At 43.6% G+C, this 20,889-nt stretch overlaps 1 protein-coding gene across 4 annotated transcripts in view; it reads right to left on the bottom strand.

The window, feature by feature from the left end:
- CTIF (cap binding complex dependent translation initiation factor) overlaps window positions 1–20,889 on the bottom strand; it is an 856,085-nt gene that overhangs the window by 657,602 nt on the left and 177,594 nt on the right. For 2 of the 4 annotated variants that reach the window (XM_086960364.1, XM_086960365.1), the window contains exons 4-5: window positions 12,482–12,555; window positions 3,826–3,930 (exon numbers count right to left, since the gene is read on the bottom strand). In XM_086960364.1, coding sequence (XP_086816490.1) covers window positions 3,826–3,930; window positions 12,482–12,555 — 179 coding nt within the window. The remainder of the gene's footprint in view (window positions 1–3,825; window positions 3,931–12,481; window positions 12,556–20,889) is intronic. The other 2 variants (XM_086960366.1, XM_086960367.1) reach the window with 1 other exon arrangement.

The following is a 20,889-nucleotide window of genomic DNA, read 5'->3' as shown; positions in this document are numbered from 1 at the left end:
CAACTCTCTAAATCCAATGCTAAATTTCGTTTTAACACCAATAAGTCTGGTATACTTTTGGCTAATTATTTACGTATTAAAAGAGACAAAACTCAGATCACTTCCAATAAATGCCCTCAGGGTAAAATTGCTTTTTCCCATAATGAGATTGCTAATGAGTTTTTGAATTTGTATTCCACTTTATATAATAAACCAGATGATTGTGATGATTCTTTAATTGATTCCTTTTTACAACATTCTGATTTACCTCACATTTCTTCCTCTGATAAAATTAAGTTAGATTTACCCATTACTAAGAAAGAAATTCTCTCGGCCATTAAATCACTTCCAAAGAAAAAATCCCCTGGTCCTGATGGTATCCCTGCCGAATTTTATAAAGAGTTTCAACATCATCTTTTACCTTTTTTGAGCCAGATTTTTTCTCATTTTTCTTCCTCCGGTACCATTTCAGGTTCTTTCTCTGAGGCCTTAATTGTTGTACTTCCCAAACCTGATAAAGACCCTACCCTTGTTGCTAATTATCGGCCCATTTCATTGATTAATCAAGATTGTAAACTATATGCTAAAATTATCGCTTCCAGGTTAGCACCTATCCTTCACTCAATTATTCACCCTGACCAATCTGGTTTTATGAAAAATCGATATTCTGCTAATAATACGAGAACGTTATTACATATTATTGAGCAAAGCTCCACTATCCTTAGCCCTGCTGGTGTTATGGCATTAGATGCTGAAAAAGCTTTTGATAAAATCCATTGGCAATTTCTATTTAAAACTTTGTTATCTTTTAATTTTGGCCCCTCCTTTATTCGTATGATTTCTGCTTTATACTATGCTCCCACAGCTCGATTATTTATTAATGGCCAGATTACTAAGCAATTTTCTCTTATCAGAGGAACTCGTCAGGGTTGTCCCCTCTCCCCTCTTTTGTTTTTACTTGGTATAGAGCCATTTCTTAATTACATTCGAAAATGTGATAACATTCAGGGAATTAATATCAATGATATTACTGTTAAAACTTTAGCATATGCTGATGATGTGTTATTATTTATTAGTAATCCTGTTTCCTCTGTTCCTTTTTTGCTTGATATTATTTCTAAGTATTCTACTGTGTCAGGTTATAAGTTAAATGTTACTAAAACTGAATTTTTTCCACTAAATATGTTATGTACTCCTGATATGCTACCCTCACCAGATATAGTTTGGCAAAAGAGCAAATTGAAATACCTTGGAATATTATTTTCATCATCCCATCATGCTACTTTAAAATTAAATTGTGATTTCCTTCTAGAATATATTAAACAAAAAACATCCAAATGGTCCTCCCTTCATCTTTCTTGGTGGGGGAGAATGGAATCTATTAAAATGACTATTGCCCCTAAAATATTTTATTCTCTTGCAATGATCCCGACTCAATTTCCACTCAAATTTTATAAAGATGTTGACAAACTTTTATCGAAATTTGTATGGAATAATAAGCCTCCCCGTATTGCTTATAAAAAATTAAAAATCCCCAAATGTCATATTGGTTTTGCCCTACCTGATTTCCTGTTGTATCATAAAGTGTTTATCCTTAAACAGAGTTCGTTATGGTTTAATATATCTCCTATGCTTACTCCCACTATCTGGTTTCATATTGAGACTTCCCTTGTTAAACCTTTTCCTTTATTATCCCTGTTAACCATGTCTCCCGCATCTAAAATTGTGCATTTTTCTTCCATAATTAAATCATCAAGGTTAATTTTTAATGATTTAGATTCCAATTTTGAATCCCCCTTACTTTCTACAGTACATTTGTCCTTGTGGCATAGTGCCTTGATAAAATTAAATAGGAATATTTCCTTTTGGTCTTCCTGGATTGCTAATGGTATTTTTTATCTTGGAGATGTTTTCATGGATAATGAGTTTATTCCATTTATTCAACTCCAATCAAAATTTAATCTGCCTTTATCTGATCTGACAAAATATCAATATCTCTGTAATTCTATTTTAGATTCCTTTCCCAATGGCATTCCTTCAAAAATGACAGCTGATTTTATGCTTTATGTTAACACTGTTTCTTTATCCTCTAAAGCGGTGTCGGTCTTCTATAAGAAACTCACCGTATCCTTAGGTTCCAATGTTGATACAATTTCTACTTTCTGGAATAATGAGTTATCTTTATCATTGCCAAATGATTCCTGGTCATTAATATGGTCCCTTTCTATTTCTGGATGTTTACCAGTATCTATTTATCAAACTAATGCTTATATTTTGTTTAATTCCTTATGGACACCATTGCGTTTATTTAAAGCTCACTTATTACCATCTAATCTATGCTGGCATTGCAATTTACATCCTGGTTCCTTACGTCATATGTTATTTGATTGTCAGACTATTTTAAAATTTTGGTCTGAAGTATGGAACGTGATACAGAAAATTTTGCCTATTTCTGATTTACCCTCTTATAATTTAGTTATATGTAAATCTGTTGCTTTGAGTGTACCCCTTGATGATATTGAAGCAAAATTTAATTTTCTGGTATCAGCTGCGTTAAAATCCATCACTTTTTGTTGGAAGGATGCTTCTTCCCTTTCAGTCCATGCTTGGTGGTCCTGGATTATCTTTACAAGAAGAGGTGCACAATTGTCATTAGAAGGTGTTCATCATAATTCTTCGACTTTTCAATCTTTCTGGTCTCCTATAGATTCATATGTACAGTTATAATTATTGTTGTTTTATTGCTCATGTAGTATTGGTAACTCTACTTATTTAAGTATTTATGCTATGTAATGTACATTTCCCTTTCCCTTCTCCCTTCCCCTCCTTTCCCCTTCTTCTGTTTTCCTTTAACTGACACATTTTTTTTTCTTGCGATGAATTTTATTGATGACTGTATTTTTATGATTATTCTTTTTCGCTTCTTTGTATTTTAATGAATTCCTTCACTTTTTTGTATGTCTTTATGTACTTCTCCTTTCTTAAAATTCAATAAAATTTTACTGAACTAAAAAAAAAAGATGTATTCCTTTCAATCTAGAGCTCCTATGGTCTTTGGAGAGTATAAAGTACTTGTACACAAATGCAAAGAGATGGGCATAGGTCATACTTTTGAGTCGGTCTTCGACAGAGATCACCACCTAAAGTGCAAACACTACCACCTAGATGAGTGTGGGTAGGTTCAATGTAGAACGTTTAGTGCATTAAATTCATTTAAAACAAAGAATTGGGAGTTAACTTTATGGACATGTTCTCGGGCGTACAGCTAAATTAAAATATTCACAGCAAAATGCAAGTAAACAAAGACCTCTGAAACAGTAGTTCAAAACAGCCCACATAAAAAGGACCACCGAGGACATCCCACTGACACCGCTCAATCAATCACACAAGATATTTAAATAAATCACTCTCAAAAGCAAAATGACACTGTTCGGGGGAGACAATCCAGAGGTGCGAAACTTAGACATGACTAGACCTTGGAAAATGAACAGTAAATAACAGACCCCTAAAGCAATTGATACTATGACAGAGTGATGCACACATGCCCACCATCCTAACACCAAAACCAATAACCACTCAACTATTAAAATGGCTACTAGTATTGCCTATCAAAAAACATTGAAAACCGGATATTTTAAATTACCAAGCCATAAACAAACCCAGAGCTAAGCATTGGTTCTTAAATTCGAATAACATTCTACACCCCTAAGTAAAAACCACCAAAGAGACAGTGCTCCCTTCTCATTGATCAGCTATTACAACAAGGCAACTTTACATCATCACATCCCTCCACCATATTGCGGCGCTTATGAAACAGGTCGTGCGCAGGTAAACAACAGTTCTTACCCTTCTCGGTCTATCTGAGGGAGCGGATGTTTAGGGGTGTTGCGGTGCTTCCGGTGAAACTGTGTAAAGCCCAACTTTTCGGGCTGGAAGTCCCAAGATGCACCACTGAGGAAAGAAATATTAAGCAGCGTATTACATCAGAGGAGGACTCTCAGGCGCAAACTGTGTACGTTGAACTGAAAAACACAATTCCATCTAAACATTTTTACCAAGACCTACATTAAATTGTGATCTTTTTTCAGTATGTACAAATCTGTCAGATCACAAAATGCTCGAGGTTCAAACACAATACGTTTTCTATGAACAATGATGTTTACCCAACCAGCACGCACAGAACAAATTGAACCCTTTAGACAAAAACTGCTGTATACACATCTCCACAGCCAAGTAGACCAACTCACAGACTTCTTTCGAAACGTAGGAAATTTCCAACTTTTATGAGATTCACAAATATTCCATAGACTGCAGAAGCCCACAAAAGCCATATAGTTCCTGATAATGTTGACTGTCTACACAAGTAATACGTTGGTAAAAGTGCATTGTAAATGTATCTTTTCTCTCCAGAGAGAATATCTTTGAAGCAACTCCTATCTCTAAATCCCAAGTAAATATCTAGGTGTTCCCTCTCCTATCCCACCAAGCAAAGAATAAAGCAACACTAAGTCATTTTTATGTGTGCTTCCAGTGTGGAAAATGTCATATGATAAATAATCTGTCAAAAATGTCAGTTTCTACAAGTTCATGAAGTAAGATGCAATTTGACTCAGAGAACACAGAGGGTTTTGCAAAATACACGTTTCTGGAATGACATATGGGTCTTACCACTTTTCTGAATACAACGGTGTTAAAAGGCTAAGTGCAGTAACATGGATGCAATATACCCATGTATATCTATTTACACAATATGTGTATGATGTTTCATGATGACTTCCCCACCAAATCCAGTTTCTCACTTTTTGACATGTTATGTCCTTTATGTTACATTGCAATTTACAGTGCGTGCAGTAGAAAAGCATGGGATGTATGACGGTATGACGCGTACCGTCACAACGCGTGCTTTTACAACGCGTCCCTTACAACGCAAGTCGTTACCACGACTTGCGTTGGGGGCGCGGATTGAGAATAGTATAATTTACTATTCTATCACCAGTCCCCGTGGTCACTAGGGAAGGTGTTGGAATAGTAAATATACTATTCTTAATCCTCTAGCGCCCTTTAGCGCAAGTCGTGGTTACGACTTGCGTTGTAACGGCTGCGTCGTAAAAGCACTGCGGAGTAAAATCCGCGTCGTAAAGGATGTTCCCCAAAACCAGGCTACCGTATAGAAGCAGCAGGTTTTCTAACTGCTCGGAGAACATGTTTAAGCCTGAGACCAGCCTATTGAGATACCCTCCCACAGAGAGAGACAGAAGACATGAAGCCCAGGTGAAGACAATCTAATGCCCGCACTGAATGCACATATTTTAAGTGATCAGAAATCCGTTTCGTCTTAATGCTGTGCATGCATTTCAGGCTGGAACAACTGAGTTAGGCACTCGTTAAAACCTAAGCGGACAGATACCCCACCTTTCAGCAACGCCTAAAGCATCATCGCGCTCTGCAGCCCATATCTCCCCAATGTATAGAGCCATAAAGGGAAAGTGCACAGACCCCCACAACAGTCATACCTATACTACAACCAACTTCCAGATGAGTAGATTAATGCACCTCTAGCCAGTAGCGACTGATGTTCCACGAATCTCAACCTTTTTTTAGGTGGCAAAAGCTAATTTTACACACAATGTGGTTATCAAGGATCTCTGCCGACATTAGAATTTATACCAAAGCACTGTCCAGTGTGGCAAAACAATACTGAGGATTAACTATCGAGCTGCAACCTCCATCAGTGGAACATCAACGACTGCTAGATCATCAAGCTAAGAATGCAAAGGTGGTAGGTTTATTGTTAACTCCTTATCTTTTTACCTCGACAAGGTAAGCAACCGTCAACACCTTGAGGGTATAGTAATAGTCGATATTCTGCAGTCGATATTGTGGGAACGCAGTATTAAAACCTCGATACGCTGACCTACAAAGCGAGAAATGTCTAAGACTTCTAATGCTTCAATTACTTACCGGTAATTGCATTACTCTGAGTCCTACTCCCTCGCTTCCCTTACTTACGAAATTGAGGCATCCCTGCCTCACCAGACACCCGTACCCACGTGATTTGTCACGTGGGGAATATATATAGCCCCCAGCCCCCTCATACCTCCTGTAATACCACACAGATCGAAACCATACCAAAAGGTTGGCCTGGACCATCAGGGAGGGAGGGAGGGATGTAAGTAAGGGAAGCGAGGGAGTAGGACTCAGAGTAATGCAATTACCGGTAAGTAATTGAAGCATTACCTCATCGTCCCTCCCTCGCTTCCCTTCCTTACGAAATTGAGATGTACAAAGCCAAACAGGACAACCAAAGAAGGTATGCAAAAAAACAGGTTTATTAAAAAACACAGAAGACCAGGGGAAAAATCACTATTCAGGAATCATAGTGGAAAGAACCCTGTGTCCAAACACATCAGCACAGTCAACCTCCTGGCCAATCCTGTAATGAGAGGCAAAGGTCAGCGGGGAAGCCCAGGTGGCAGCCTGGCAGATCTCTGAAATGGAAGCCCCTTGGACCTCAGCACAGGAAGCAGCCATGGAGCGAGTGGAACAACCCTGAACCCCCAAAGGAGAAAGGTGCCCCCCCTCTTCATACGCCAAAGAAATCAGAGAACGAACCCAACGACTCAAGGAAGGAGTAGAAGGACGCAAACCCCTATTCACAGGACCAAAATTAACAAAAAGGGAATCAGAGAGACGGAAAGGAGCGACCCGCTCCAAATAGACCAGGAGAGCCCTCCTAACATCCAAAGAGTGAAGCCGCACCTCAGACTCCGAGGACGGGGAACCAAAAAAGGAAGGAAGAACCAACTCCTGATCCCTGTGGAATTGAGAGTCCACCTTAGGACGAAAGGAAAGAATAGGTCGCAACATGATCCTGTCATCAAAAACCCGACAAAAAGGGTGTTTGGAAGAAAGAGCCCCCAGTTCACTCAGGCGGCGAGCAGATGAAATGGCCACCAAAAAGAAAGTCTTGAAGGACAACAGGCGCAGATCCACAGAAACCAACGGCTCAAAGGGAGATGACATCAAGGCGTCCAAGACCAGAGAAAGATCCCAGGTCGGAAAATGCCGCCGAGGGGCAGGAAGAACGTTACTCAAACCCTTAAAAAGGCGACTGACCAACCCCTCAGAATCCGAGAGATTGCCCCAAGAGCTCCTAAACGCCCTAATCGCAGCCCACTGCAAACGAAGGGAAGACACCTTCAAGCCCAAGGAAGCACCCTCCTGAAGAAACAGCATCACCTCAAACAAAGAAGAGGAAGAGGGGTCCAAACCTTTGACAAGACACCACCGACAGAAAGAACGCCAGTGCCGTAGGTAAGACTTGTTGGTCGAAGCGCGTCTAGCCGCCTGCAGAGTAGAGGTCAAACCAGCCGGAACCCCCCGTCGCAGAAGACCTAGGCGTTCAACCTCCAAGCCGCCAAGCGCATCCGGCCCAGAACATCCTGTTGAAACGCCGGGAAGACCAAAGGGGGAGGAGACAGAGGCAGCAACCACTCCACCTCCGACCTCAACTCCACCAGGAGAGGAAACCAGGAGGCACGAGGCCACGCCGGAGCCACCAGAATCACAGAAGCCCCCGAGGACCGGACCCTCAGCAGGAAGCGGAGAAGAAGGGGGAAAGGAGGAAACGCATACAGAAGCCCGCGGGGCCAAGGGCAAGAGAGAGCATCCACCGCCCAGGCCGACCCCTCCCGACAGCGGGAGACAAACCGGGACACCAAGGCATTTCCCACATCCGCAAAGAGGTCCACCACCGGAACACCCCAACGCAACGTCAGAGCCACAAACAACTCCCGACGAAGGCAGAAATCCACAGACGACGGAATGGCCCTGCTGAGGGCATCCGCCCGGGAATTGGACACCCCCCGAATATGGATCGCCGAGAGAGCCAACAGATGAGATTCCGCCCAAACAAACAACCGCCTCGCCACAAGGGCCAGAGAAGAGGACCTTGTTCCCCCCTGCATGTTGACGTAAGCCATGGCCGTGACGTTGTCCGTCCTGACCAGGACCACGGAACCCAGCAGAAACTGGGAGAAGGCCAACAGAGCCAAACGGACAGCCTCCAACTCCCTCCAGTTCGATGACATCCTGCTCTGAGCGGGAGACCAGAAGCCCCTGGACTGATGAACCCCCAGCCAGGCCCCCCAACCCGAGAGGCTGGCATCGGTAGTCACCACAACCGGAGCCGGAGGAGAGAGAGAGACACCCTTCAGCAAATGATCCCGAACCAGCCACCAACCCAGAGAAGATCTGATCTGAGGGGAAACCGGGATCGGAGAAGAGAGGGGAAGACAATGGGGAGACCAATGCGCCAGAACATGAGCCATCAGTGTGTGCAAATGAAATCTGGCCCAAGGAACCAGAAACACTGTGGCAGCCATATCCCCCTGAACCTGCAGCCAACGTGCCGCCACCTGCACTGGACCGGACAGCAGAGACAGGACGTGAGACTGAATCTTGACCACCCGAGCCTCGGGCAGAGTGACCACTCCCAAATCCGTCCGAAACCTGGCCCCAATGAAGAGACGATCCTGGGAAGGAACAAGGAACGACTTGCCCAGATTGACAAGAAAGCCGTGCCCCCTCAAAACGGCCAGCACCAAGACTGTGTGATCGACAGTCAACTGGAAAGAGGGAGCATGAACCAGCCAGTCGTCCAGATAAGGATGTAAAAATATCCCCTGACAGTGGACCAGGGCCACCAAGGGGGCCAAGAGCTTGGTGAAAACCCGAGGGGCGGACTTCAGCCCGAATGGCAAAACCGCAAACTGGAAGTGGAAGCCGCCAACTGCAAAGCGAAGAAACTGCTGATGAGTCCGAGCCACAGGAACGTGAAGGTAGGCGTCCTGTAAATCGATAGACGTCATGAAGTCCCGGACCCCCACCAACGGAATGATGGACTGCAAAGTCACCATCTTGAAGTGAACGGTCCGAACCCAACCATTCACCCTCTTCAGGTCCAGAACCGGCCGGAATCCCCCTGACACCTTCTGGACCAGAAACAAAATGGAATAACATCCCAGACCTCGCTGCGCCAGCGGGACCGGAACGATCGCCTTCTTTGACAGAAGATCCCGAACCCCTTCCAGTAGAGCCTCCCTCTTGGATGGAGACTTGGGGATAGGAGTAAGGATGGTGCCCCAGCCGGGCGGAACGGCGACAAAGTCGATAAGATAGCCTCTCCTGACAATAGTCAATGCCCAGCGATCCCTTACATCCAGCTGCCAAGCGTCCAGGAAAGACATCAGCCTCCCGCCCACAGGACCCGAGGGCGAAACACAGTCGACGTCAGGACTTCCTCTTGAAGGTATCCGCCGGAAGCTTGGGACCAGGCAAGGCCGAAGATTTCCTGGGCCTGAAATGGCGTTGACGAGCAGAAAAGTTCCTGGAGGACTGGCGGGAAGACTGAAAAGATGCAGAGGAGGAAGGAGCAGGATTCCAAAAACGGCGAGAACCAGAGGAAGACGCCTTGCCCTTGTAAGGCAGAGCATGCTTACGGTCCTTGAATGCCTTAGTGACCATACTATCCAGCTGGTCACCAAAGAGCAACTTGCCATCAAAGGGAATCTTAAGGAGTGAGGACTTCTCCGAAGAATCAGCCTTCCAGTCACGCATCCATAAGTTCCGACGAGCCAAAACCAAGGAGCCAGAGGTCATGGCCGCAGAGCGAAGAACATCTGAAGAGACGTCAGCCAAGAGCTTAGCCTGCTGCTCCATGTGGACAAGCAAGCCAGAGCAGTCCGACTCCTCCTGAACAGCCGTGGCCAGCTTGCCAAAGTCAGACACCAAAGATTGCGCCGCATACGCCGAGTAGATACCAGCACGTAAAGACAAATTCCCAGCGGAAAAGGCCTTCTTCAGCGCACCATCCACCTTTTTATCCGTGGCATCCGAAGGCGAACAATCCTCAGGATTAATAGAAGTGCGCCCAATAGGAGTGGCCAACATGGCATCCACCTTCACAGAGTGAGGAAGAGAGACCTCCCCCTCCTCCAGGGAATAAAGCTTCTGCAAAAAGCGAGGAACAGAGGAGCGCTCAAGGTCCCGCCATTCCCCCGAAATCAAGTCTTTGATGCGACCATGAAAGGGCATAGAGAGTTCAGGAGGCTTAACATATTGGGGAAAAATGTCCTCGGACCCCATGGGAGCAGCAAAAGGAGAAAACCCCAAGTTCTCCCTGATGTGCTGGAGAATAGCAGGCACCTCCTCCCTACGCACAAACTTCCCCGAAGATGTAGAAGGCATGGCAGAGTCCGAAGAAGAAGAAGAAGAGTCCTCAGAGGGAGAGTCCACCGGACCCCCCGCAACACGAGAAGACCTGCGCCTTGGCTTAGCACCCCTCGCCTCCAAAGCACGAGACACAGCAGCCTCAATCATGGACTGCACCTCAGAAGCAGACAGGAGGGCAGAAGAATCCACCGGACCCTGGGACCTGGTCCTACGAGCCTGGACAGGCACCTCACCATCCTCATCAGAGGAGGACAAAACCCTCAAGCGCTTCGAAGTCCGTTTAGCCATAGTGAAACTGACAGGGTAGAAAGCCGAGGCAAGCCTTTAAAGAATGTGTAACACAGCCCCAGCCGGGAGAAACCCAATAGAATCAAAGGATACACGAGGCAACCAATAAAGAAGCCTCGCAGACAATGAAACCAATCATCAAAAACATCAAAATGTATAAAAAACGACCTCAAACGAGGCCCCTACTGCATAGGAGCATCGGAAACAGCCAGCCGAGAAGCTACAGCACATCCGCCAGCCGCCGCCTCCATTCCGGCCATCCGAACCGGAACCACAGCCCCAGCCACTCAGGGCCGGTGACTCCGTCACCCGGAACCCGACCGTCCAGCCGCCGAGAAGTGCACCGCAAAAACACCAATGCGGTGGGGAAGGCTCGCATACACCAGGTCGGCGCCGCCAGACCCAGGATGGCGATAGCAAGTGAGGGAGAAGCCCTCAAGATAGAGAAAATGACCGCAGCTCCGCAGAACGGCCAGCGCGTGCGATGCGCGTCTCACAGTGGTGAGACAGAAAAAAACAGGAGGTATGAGGGGGCTGGGGGCTATATATAGTCCCCACGTGACAAATCACGTGGGTACGGGTGTCTGGTGAGGCAGGGATGCCTCAATTTCGTAAGGAAGGGAAGCGAGGGAGGGACGATGAGGTAATGCGATATAACATGGCTTAAAATGTCAATGCACTTTAACCGTACTCCGATAAAGTGGGTAGATTTGCTGTTTGAATGAGGAATCGAGTTACATGAAAAGATAGTGTACTCCGCCAGGCACACACCTGTCCGTCTTTCCATGAAAGGAAAAAAATACCCAGGCTGTCCACCAACTCTAGTTCTTGATTCAGGGATCTGTCAGCTAATGCCAGAAATCTCTTCAGCTTTGCCATGGATCTGAGGTGACAGGCTTGCATGCGCCCCACTGGCTGTCACACCAGCCACCTGGATCATATCCGGTGTGAGAGGGCGGATCTTTTCTCTACTTCCTGAGCCTCTTACTTCCTTTCTAAGGTCTAAGCCTACATTTCGATGGCACTACTCAACGTGACAATGGATCGCCCAATAAAAGAGCATGTTGTAATAATGCTCTGTGTGGGAGTTATAAGTAAATCACTGAACTGTTGGCTCTAATGTTTGGGAACCTGCTTATATTTAAGATTAGTCTAAAACTCACCAAAACTTAAAACACAACGTACTGCACTCACAAGGTTTGCCACATGGAAACTGTAGAAGCGACCTTCAAATAAAGATAGGTTGCTTAAACTAATGTTCAAATAAACAGGCTATATAGTATGAATTACACTGCAAATGGTCAAATGGGTAAACATTGGAATATCATTCAATGTATTTTAATTAACGGACCGCTTTCAGACGATTTATATAGGCAATGTAATGCTGCTCTGTGACCTTTAGCTTTTGCCATAATCCCTCTCTCCATTTTTCTGTTCACCCGTAAAAATTATATTCGACAGTTTAATATTTCCCAATCCTTAGCAACAAAGGACCTTTTAAGCAATTTTCATTGTAATATGGCACCCTCTGGTGGCAGTGTAAAGTAGCAGCCTACAATGATACAAATGTAGTACGGATAGGACTTAGTACCCATCATTCACCTCCCATTCAAAAGAGCATCACCTGTCTTAAGTGGCTTGCACATCCCATCAATGATCTTGTTAACATGTGTTATTGCAGGTAATGTGACACAAAGCTAGGAATTAATGTCGCCACTTTATTATCATCTTTCATTGTATTTTTTTTCTTTTTTTGTTTTCTTTTGATTGCTCCGTTTGTTTTTTGTCTCTTTTATTGAATTTATGTCAATCTTCTGTTTCCTTTTATTATCCGCAAATGTCTTCTTTTTATGGAAACAACCAATAAAAAATATTTGAACACAAGAGCATCACCTGGTAACCACAGATTCATCAAAAAAAAAAAAAAAAAAAAGAGTTAACGTTTCAGTTTGCATTTTGAAGCCGAATTAAACATTCTTACCTCGAGGACTCGATGGTATTTGCTGCCCAGATATCCGTCCCCAGCACGTCGAGGGAATTCTCTTTAGTTCCGTTCTAGAAACAAAAAAACCCAGAGTTAAAACATTTCCCTGAATGTCTGCCTTATTTCCACTCTTCAGTAACGACCTCCGAAATTATACTGAATTTTTGTTACAATGTGATGTATACAATATTACGAAGGAACTGTAAAATAAGTTTACATTTCTCTCCATTTCTAGATTATAAAATGCCTTCTCCCTACAGAGCAATCGGCTCATGTTATCTCCGGGGACCTGAACTCTTCCGCCAAAATATTTCTGGATGCTCTTGTTTTCAGTTGTCGTGGTCCTCAGTGACAGAACACCCTACGGACATTTCGTGCACTTTTACAATTTACAGGAATAAAAAACACAGCAGAGGATAACATGGCATAAAACATGAAGATGCATTTCTTTGGTTACTTCAAGACATATGACCTACGGAGGAAGGTAAAGTAACACAAAGAAGAGAGCACTAGTCCTCCCAAAGACACAACAAAAAACATCCAAGTCCATTGACACCGTCACCCACAGGACTCAGCAACAGACCCATACAGTTGGTAACAGAGTTCCCCAAAACTTCTGCTCGGAGCCTTTTTACGTTTTATTAAAAATGCACACTATGAATAGCATGGAGAGAGGTTAGTCTACACTCAAATGTACCTGTGTATACTGACCTGGAACCACTGTAGTTAAAAAAGATTTGCTATGACCTGTTCAAGTGTGTTTTCCTGCCTGGCTTAAACTAAATAGGCCTCAGATAGGAGTTAACGCCATCTTGTCTAAAATGGATGTCACAGTACCATGTTTATTTTTGGTTTGTATTTCTCCCTGATACTACTTGCAGCAATATGTGGATTTATTTCTGAAAAATAACACTGTTCTGGAAGAAGGGCCTCTAGCTTTCTTACAGTTTATTGTGGGCTTTTAGCTTGCATGCACTACTGTGTTAATTTACAATGATTCACTGTTGTTTATGAACCTAATTTATTCCGACACCTCTGAATGACATTCCGTCAAAGGGGTAGAATTAATATTCATGTAGAGCAGTGGTTCCCAAAGTATTTAGAACCACGACCAACTTTTAAAACGACAATTCTTTGCAACCCATATACCTTTAATGGATTTTTTAACGCACTTAAAGCATCCTGTGGTAGCAGATTCCGTGAATATTTATCATTTGTGGATCACCAAGTGAAGTCTTTATTGTTTTGATCCTATTAAAAATCCTATTAAAATCTGCAGCACAATTGTTTTTTTGTTTTGTTTTTTTACAAAAAAAAATATCCTTAATTGTTGCTCTGCTGACTGCTGAACGCATATAATTATTTTCAAGTTTTTTTATATTTTGTTGTGTGTTGCAAAAAAAAAAACATCCTACAGCCTTTCCTTCACCTGTACTCTAGGAAGCTTGTCACATAATTCACTTTAAGAACAAAAGTAAACTGCAATCCCCATGTTAAAATAATAAAACAGCCTGACATTTGACCTTTGTCTTTGAAGCCCTTAAATGTGACAAGATAAACATAGAATTTTAAAAGGCACCTTTGTTTATTGCTTGGACTTACCCAACTCACCCAAAATCTGCAGGTGACCCACAGTTTGGGAAACCCTGATGCTAAGGTGGTAGGGCTATGTGACAATTTATAAATCTGTAAGAAGATTTGTTGAAAATCTAACTCTTTCCTTACACCACAATGAAATGCAGTTCTAATGCTTTCTCATTGAGAAAATGGCTATATAAACCAGTGAATCTGGAGCAGAGACAGATTCCCTATGGCCTCTACCAGGGATGCTGCCCGATTTCTTACAGATTTTGCTTCACATTTCAGATTTGGCGTATTATTGATTTTTGCCTATTAATCTGCATTGCTCCTTTCACTGAGGGCCTTCATGCCAATGACTCAATGCATTTAAATGGGATTTGCTGCAGCTGTACGTTACTATTTCTGTGTTGTACTACTTTTACATGTTGCAGTTCATGGTTTCCCTGAATTCTGCTCTAGACCTCACTTTTTGAGAGGTAGTCCTTTCTTAATTAACCGTACATTGAAATGCTGTTTTGAACCGCGTCTCCGGGACACATTGCCTAGTGATTTGAGGTGAACACCGTCCCTGATCCACCCAACTCCTGGGTGCACCTCTGAGCTGTAAAATGTTAGTGGTACACACCCACATCATCATCCACAGGGCATAAACAAGATACATACAGTTGGTAACAGCATCCCCCAACAGCAGTACCCATCTGTAATGATGGTTTGCAGGCAGCTGGTTGCTCAGGCAAACACAAACATCTCCATCACACTCAACATCCATACAATCTATATTGGTCCAGAGTCCTGAGGAAAAAATAGGATCACCTGGGGACCCTCTGTTCAAGGTTCCTACCCTCGTGTACCTCATTACCAAAGCTAGCATTCCTACAAAGAATTGCTGACTTTATCCTAAAATACTCGACGAGGCAAAGTATAAGCAGTGATGCTGACCAAAGTGTAAATGGACTGCCTTCCAATGCAGTTGCAAATGTATTCACTCCGCTCTAGGGTATTGTATTACTCTCCCCAAGAAGAAGAAATGAATACAACGCCAGCTAGGTCTGTCCCCCTGTGGTAGGAACATGGATGCAGGAAAATGGGGTTCAGGTTAAAGCCTCTGGAAGCAGGTTAAAGCCACAAAACTTGAAAGTATACTGTATGGGTCAAACAAATATCTTTGTGAAGGACAAACAGTCTTACCACTGGCTTACATATTAAAGATAGTGAGAAATCCATGAATAGGACTAGAAAAGGAATATATGCCAAGAATAAACAGGCATGCTAATAAGTAAGAACTTTTATAAAATGTATTCTGTGAAGAAACCATCTTTCCAACAGGGACTGAGGAATGTTTCCCTGGGGAGATGCATGCCTAGTACATGCACCTTGAGAAGCCTAAAGCACATCAATGAGGCTAATCATGGTCTGTGACAGCAAGAGCATGAATCAAAATTAAGGAAATACTTCAACCGGTGACTCGTTTCCAGTACCTAACCTCTAAGGGGACACCTGAAGCAGAAAGAACTAAGATGGAAACGCATACATTGGACCGGGTACCTTATAGAAACTTGCAGTACAAGTGAAAAGTCTCCAAGAGACCCTAAATTGTAGGCTTTTCTCTGAAGCGTTAAAGCCGAGAGAGTCTTCACCTAAAATAATACTTCTTTTTATTCATGAAATGAAGAAAGCCTGAAATAACAGCTACTTAAACACAGTACTTTCACCTCGGTATCACTGCCCTGTGGTTAGTGCGATTGTGGGTTGCTTTGCTTATATGTGTACCAACTCTGATGAAACCTTGGAAAGTAGGCTTTGTACTCTGCATTGACATCATGTGGTTCTTGATGTGTTCACTGAGGGATTCCGGGCACTTGTCTGGCTTGCGATGTCATAGGGTTATGCTATTGTATAAATGTATTCTACAATCAAGGTTCATGGTCTCAGTGATTACATTATTTTGACCACGAGTTGGCCAGACACAACCTGTAAGCTAAACCCTGATGACGACGCTCCCCAGCCTCAGCCTCAACAGCATGGCAATGGATGCAAGGGACCACTGACAGCCAGCCACTTCACGGACAAATGATTGCCCAAAACTGCACTCCTCTTATGCATCAACAAGGGCAAAGAGTGACTTCCCAGTCCTACAAACATAGTTTTGCTAACTCTGTGTCCTGAGCTTCAATAACTGTCCCCTGTGCATGGGTGCAGCTCCGAGAGCATCAGTCAGAGGCACCATGCACTCTTCCTGGTAGCATGGCTAGGAAGTGCATGCTTCTGAGCTATATGCATACACTTAGCCTACCCCAGAGCGACAATGCCAGCGCATGTGCCTGGTAAATGGATGGGTACCTTACTCCTTCATGCTGCCGCCGCTTGCTCTCTTCCCAATAAAGGAAAAACAAACCCGAGACACTTTAGGCCTGTTCTGCAGTCTAGCCCCGGTTTTTAGGTCGAGCTCGAGTCAGCACGCATGCGCTGCTCTAGAGACTTGCTGCAGTGGAGTATGAAATGGAAGCTCCGCCCAGACTACGCCCATATTTGCCATTGGCTTGTGTCATTGTCCTTCGTAAATGCTGGCTTCTGATTCGCAAAGAGGCTGGTTAGTCCCTCCTTAGTACCACCTTGTCTTCATTTGTAACCTCCGACGGCAACTGGGCCTTTTACTACGGTTGTTACAGGGTGTGTCTTCTATAGTCTGCGTGCACTACTCTCTTACTCCAGGCAGCACATGGGCACCGGCTTTCAATAACACAGGCGCCCAGCATTATCTCACCCGCCACCCCCTTTACTACCCGTTATTGAATTTCTGCCCAACGGGAAGAAGCCTGCAAAGGTTGCGGAAAGCATCGCTTTCCCAAGCCTGGAACATGCTGCCTAAGCTCTCCCAGGGTACTCCTGGGCTGCCAGCACTCATCAAATATTTGACAGCCTGAACAAATAACGCCCCTTAACCCGACAAACAGCAGAGAGATGTATTACCCTGCCCCTATTGCCCTGGGGATATGGTACGGTATATGCCTGCCCGTGAATTCGCGTGTTTGGCTTCAGGGGTTGAGTTTAATGTTTTCATAGCCCACCGCTGCGAATGAAAGAAAAAACAAAAAAACTTCAGATTTTATTTTCCAACAATTTTTCTCTGCCTCCATTTCCTTCCTCCCTCACTTTTCACCCCCATACCTCCCTTTTGTCTCGTGTGTCACTATTGTCTGTCTCGCTCTCTGTCCATTCCTGGCTCCCTCTTAACGTCCTACCCCACACCTCTTTAACTCTCCGCTCTCCCCTCAGGCTCTCCACTCCGCCCCTACCCTTGTGTGCCGGTTTATCCACTATGTGCCATAGGCCTGAACGCGCGGCTTTGCTGTTACTGCACATTTCTGATTTTTAATACAGTGCATGCAATGGTTTAATTGAAAGGGGTGCTCTACTGCTCTTGCTGTATATTTGCCTGTGATGTCCCTGCTAGTGTGCCTTTGCTCCAATGCCCAGATTTCATTTGGACCTATTAATTGTAATCTGTGCGATCACTTTTTTTAGTAAACATATTGTAAATCCTCGCTATCTGCCTTCTCCAAGACAAGGATTCATGTGTTTTCTTCGACCCCTGATTTAGAACCCCCCCAGTGGAGATGCGCGTTTGTTCCCTGTGCCTTCAGTACTGGACTCAGATACAGCTCTAAATTCTCTTATTGCTGGAACATCTCAAATCTCTGCTCCCCGTCAGTAATGGCCCGCAGCATTGGTTGCTCTAGTCTCTGTACCGGAACCACAAAGTTTTAATCCACCTCAGTACTGGCCCGCAACACCGGCCGCACTACTCGGTACTAGGGCACGAAGACAGGCACATACCTCAACACTGGTCCAAAACACCCTCTTACGATCGTACTAGAGTCACCTCAATCATTAATCCACCTCAGTACTGTGCTGCAGCACCTAGAAGTCTCCTTTGTATGCTTCTTTCCTCCCCCTGCGCTGTATGTTGCTTCTGTGTACCTCCCGCTTCACTTTGCTGTCTTGCCTGTGTGCTTCTGTTCCCCCACCCCTCAATGACATTGATCCCTCTTGCCTTAGTGGTTCTCTGCCCACGCTGCTCTCAGTATTCCTGTGTAACAAAAGGGGGTTTTGGCAAGAGCACAGTAAGGCTGTGCCAGATACTCAATGAACAAAGAAATTGCCAGTACTGTGCAATAATTTGTGCTTTTAACACGGTATTGAGCAGAAATTTACTCAACCCAAAGACCACTGATTCAGTCTGAAACTTTTGTAAGAAAAGTGAATTTATTTCATTTTATATTTTTGTTTGCTTTTTCTTTTTACTTGCTTTTAAAACAAAGTGGACCAATCAATTTGAACAAAAGGTTAATTTGGATGACTGTTGACAACGAACTCATCTAATGGTCAACATGTAAAGCATATTTGTTTTAACAGATTAATTCAATCCACAAAAACAGAAACCAAAGACAATAAGGTATCAATACCAAAAACATTGATTCACCAATACAACATGAAAAATGACGCTTTTAGACAACAATCAGACAATAGACAACATATAGTAGTGATACAGTTAAGAACCTGTATTTTTAAATTCAAACCATTTGAACTAAGGCCTATTGCAGAAACTCTGCACTGATCATAGATAAGCCTATACATACAAATGAAAGCATGCCTGTGTAGATATTTCTTTTTCATAAACGACCACACATTGATTTTATATTTACAATTTTTCAAAGAAAAGAGGGTTGGTCGCAAAAATAGAATGAATCAAATAGGAAGGGGAAGGGGGGGTCGACGCGTTTCGAAACCCTGTTTAGTTTCAGGGATTCTCTTCAGGACCAACAGACAAAATCTGAAAAATATAAATAAACAGACACTCAGTCAAAACCACACTTGAGAGACCTTCAACTCACATACTGATCAGCACGATCTATTGTTGTACCTGTGTTTTTCAAGTAACGGTGTCGCAGTCATAAAGTCTGAAACAGAAAGGGCCATTCTAAGTCGATTACAGTGCTTAAGAGGAGGATACAGACTTATATACAATCCATTTCAAAGGAGAAGCAACTTACATGGTTGTTTGTAAGGAGAGTCCAAAATTAATTCTGATGGAATCAGGAGTTTGTGTCCCGACTTTTCAGTCAATTTGTGGGCTATTCTGAAAAAGAGCAACCGAGTGTATGATTGGCATGGCGTATACCATTGACATAACTGACATTGAAGAAACCAGTGTTCTTATAAAATTGGTTGCTTCTAAACCGATTTCTCGCACACAGGCGAAATGAAGGTTTAGGATAACTATGGGCGGACACCATTGATTCACATTACTAACAACAAGAAACAGTGTGCTCGTATAACCGGTTTGTTGCACACGGGCGGAATGATAATTTATGATTAACGAGCGGCGGACAACTTTAAATTTAAGGGGGGCTACAAACGCAGATCGCGCTCGTGCGAGGCGTCGTGGAATAGGGCGTTTGGACGGGAGCGTCGTCATTTACCTTTTCCAATGGCTCTGTCCTCCTTCACTCGCTCCTCGCTTTCTCGTACGGTAACCGCCGTATACTTTGGCATGTTCGATTCCGCGTTTGACCGGAAGCGGATATAAAGAGAAACCGGTGTTCATGGGAGATGTAGTCTCCACTGGTTATTGAAGTCCCACACAAGCGGGAGTGATTAATGGTTGCTTATTTACTAAGGCAAAAGGGCCAAGGTTTGATTCATGTGCAGATCGGGCGCCCCAATTTTAATTCGTGTAGCACATGTTAGTTGTTTCATTAATGTTTCATCCGTGGTTGTTATCATATGGTTACCAGCTTCTTCATGGGAGTTGTGGTTCTAACCCATGGGAATCAATTACAGAAAAGTGTCTGTGTCTTTGGTTACAAAAATGACGCATTGAGGTGCCTAAAATACTACTGGATGAGGGTATTTTTATTGATCCAAAAATGTAACAAAAATTGCATGGTACATCTTATATACTCGGTTGATCAGCCTATAATTGATTATGCAGTTTGGCTCACAAGTGATACAGTTCGGACATCTCATTCAGGCCAGTAATGGTGGTGTTAAACTTAAGAATTAACATTGCTTCTCTCTGTCTTAACTTGGCCTCTAAATCTCCACCTCGTGGATCTGGTTCTATTTTTGATATGATTGTCCATTTGAACTCCTCATCCCCATGCGATTCATCAATCCAGTGTTGGACAAGTGGAGCTGTTAAGACTTTCTTTTTTATACGAGATTTATGTTGTGACATTCTATGTCTGGCTTCTTGATTGGTTTTGCCAATGTATAGCTTGTTACAAATACAGGTGATGGCATACACTATATTCCGCGTTTTGCAATTAGTGAACTGGTCATGTTTCCATGACACGCCACCATGTTGGAAAAGGTCACCTTCGATCGTTGAATTGCAACATGAACAAGTGCCACATTTATGATGGCCTTAGATGGGGGGTAGGCTTACATAGTCTCGTAGAGTCAATGTCTTGGGTTTCGGTACGGCCGCTCTGACGATCTGATTGGCTATACTTGTGTCTTTTTTGAATGCAAAAAGTGGCACTTCTTTTAGCTGTTCATTGATTTCTTTTACTAAATGCCAATTCTGGTGGATTGTTTTTTTCAAAAAATTGGATGAAGAACAGAAGGTTGAAACACAAACCGTCCGGTTTAGATCTTTCCTCTCTCTCTTGTGAAGAAGTGCTTCACGCGGTGTCCACCACGCTCGTTTTATTGCATTCTCAGTATTCCGCCATCTCATCTGTGTGCTTCTCTTCACCCTTTGCATTGCTTCAACAATCCTCCGAAGCACACTCAAGTTAGTTTTTATTAGTAAAGTC

This window comes from Lissotriton vulgaris, chromosome 3_1 (assembly GCF_964263255.1).
Source record: "Lissotriton vulgaris chromosome 3_1, aLisVul1.2, whole genome shotgun sequence".
Lineage (NCBI taxonomy): Eukaryota > Metazoa > Chordata > Amphibia > Caudata > Salamandridae > Lissotriton > Lissotriton vulgaris.
Note: the sequence above shows the minus strand (reverse complement) of the source record. Positions and strands in the feature narration are given on the sequence as shown.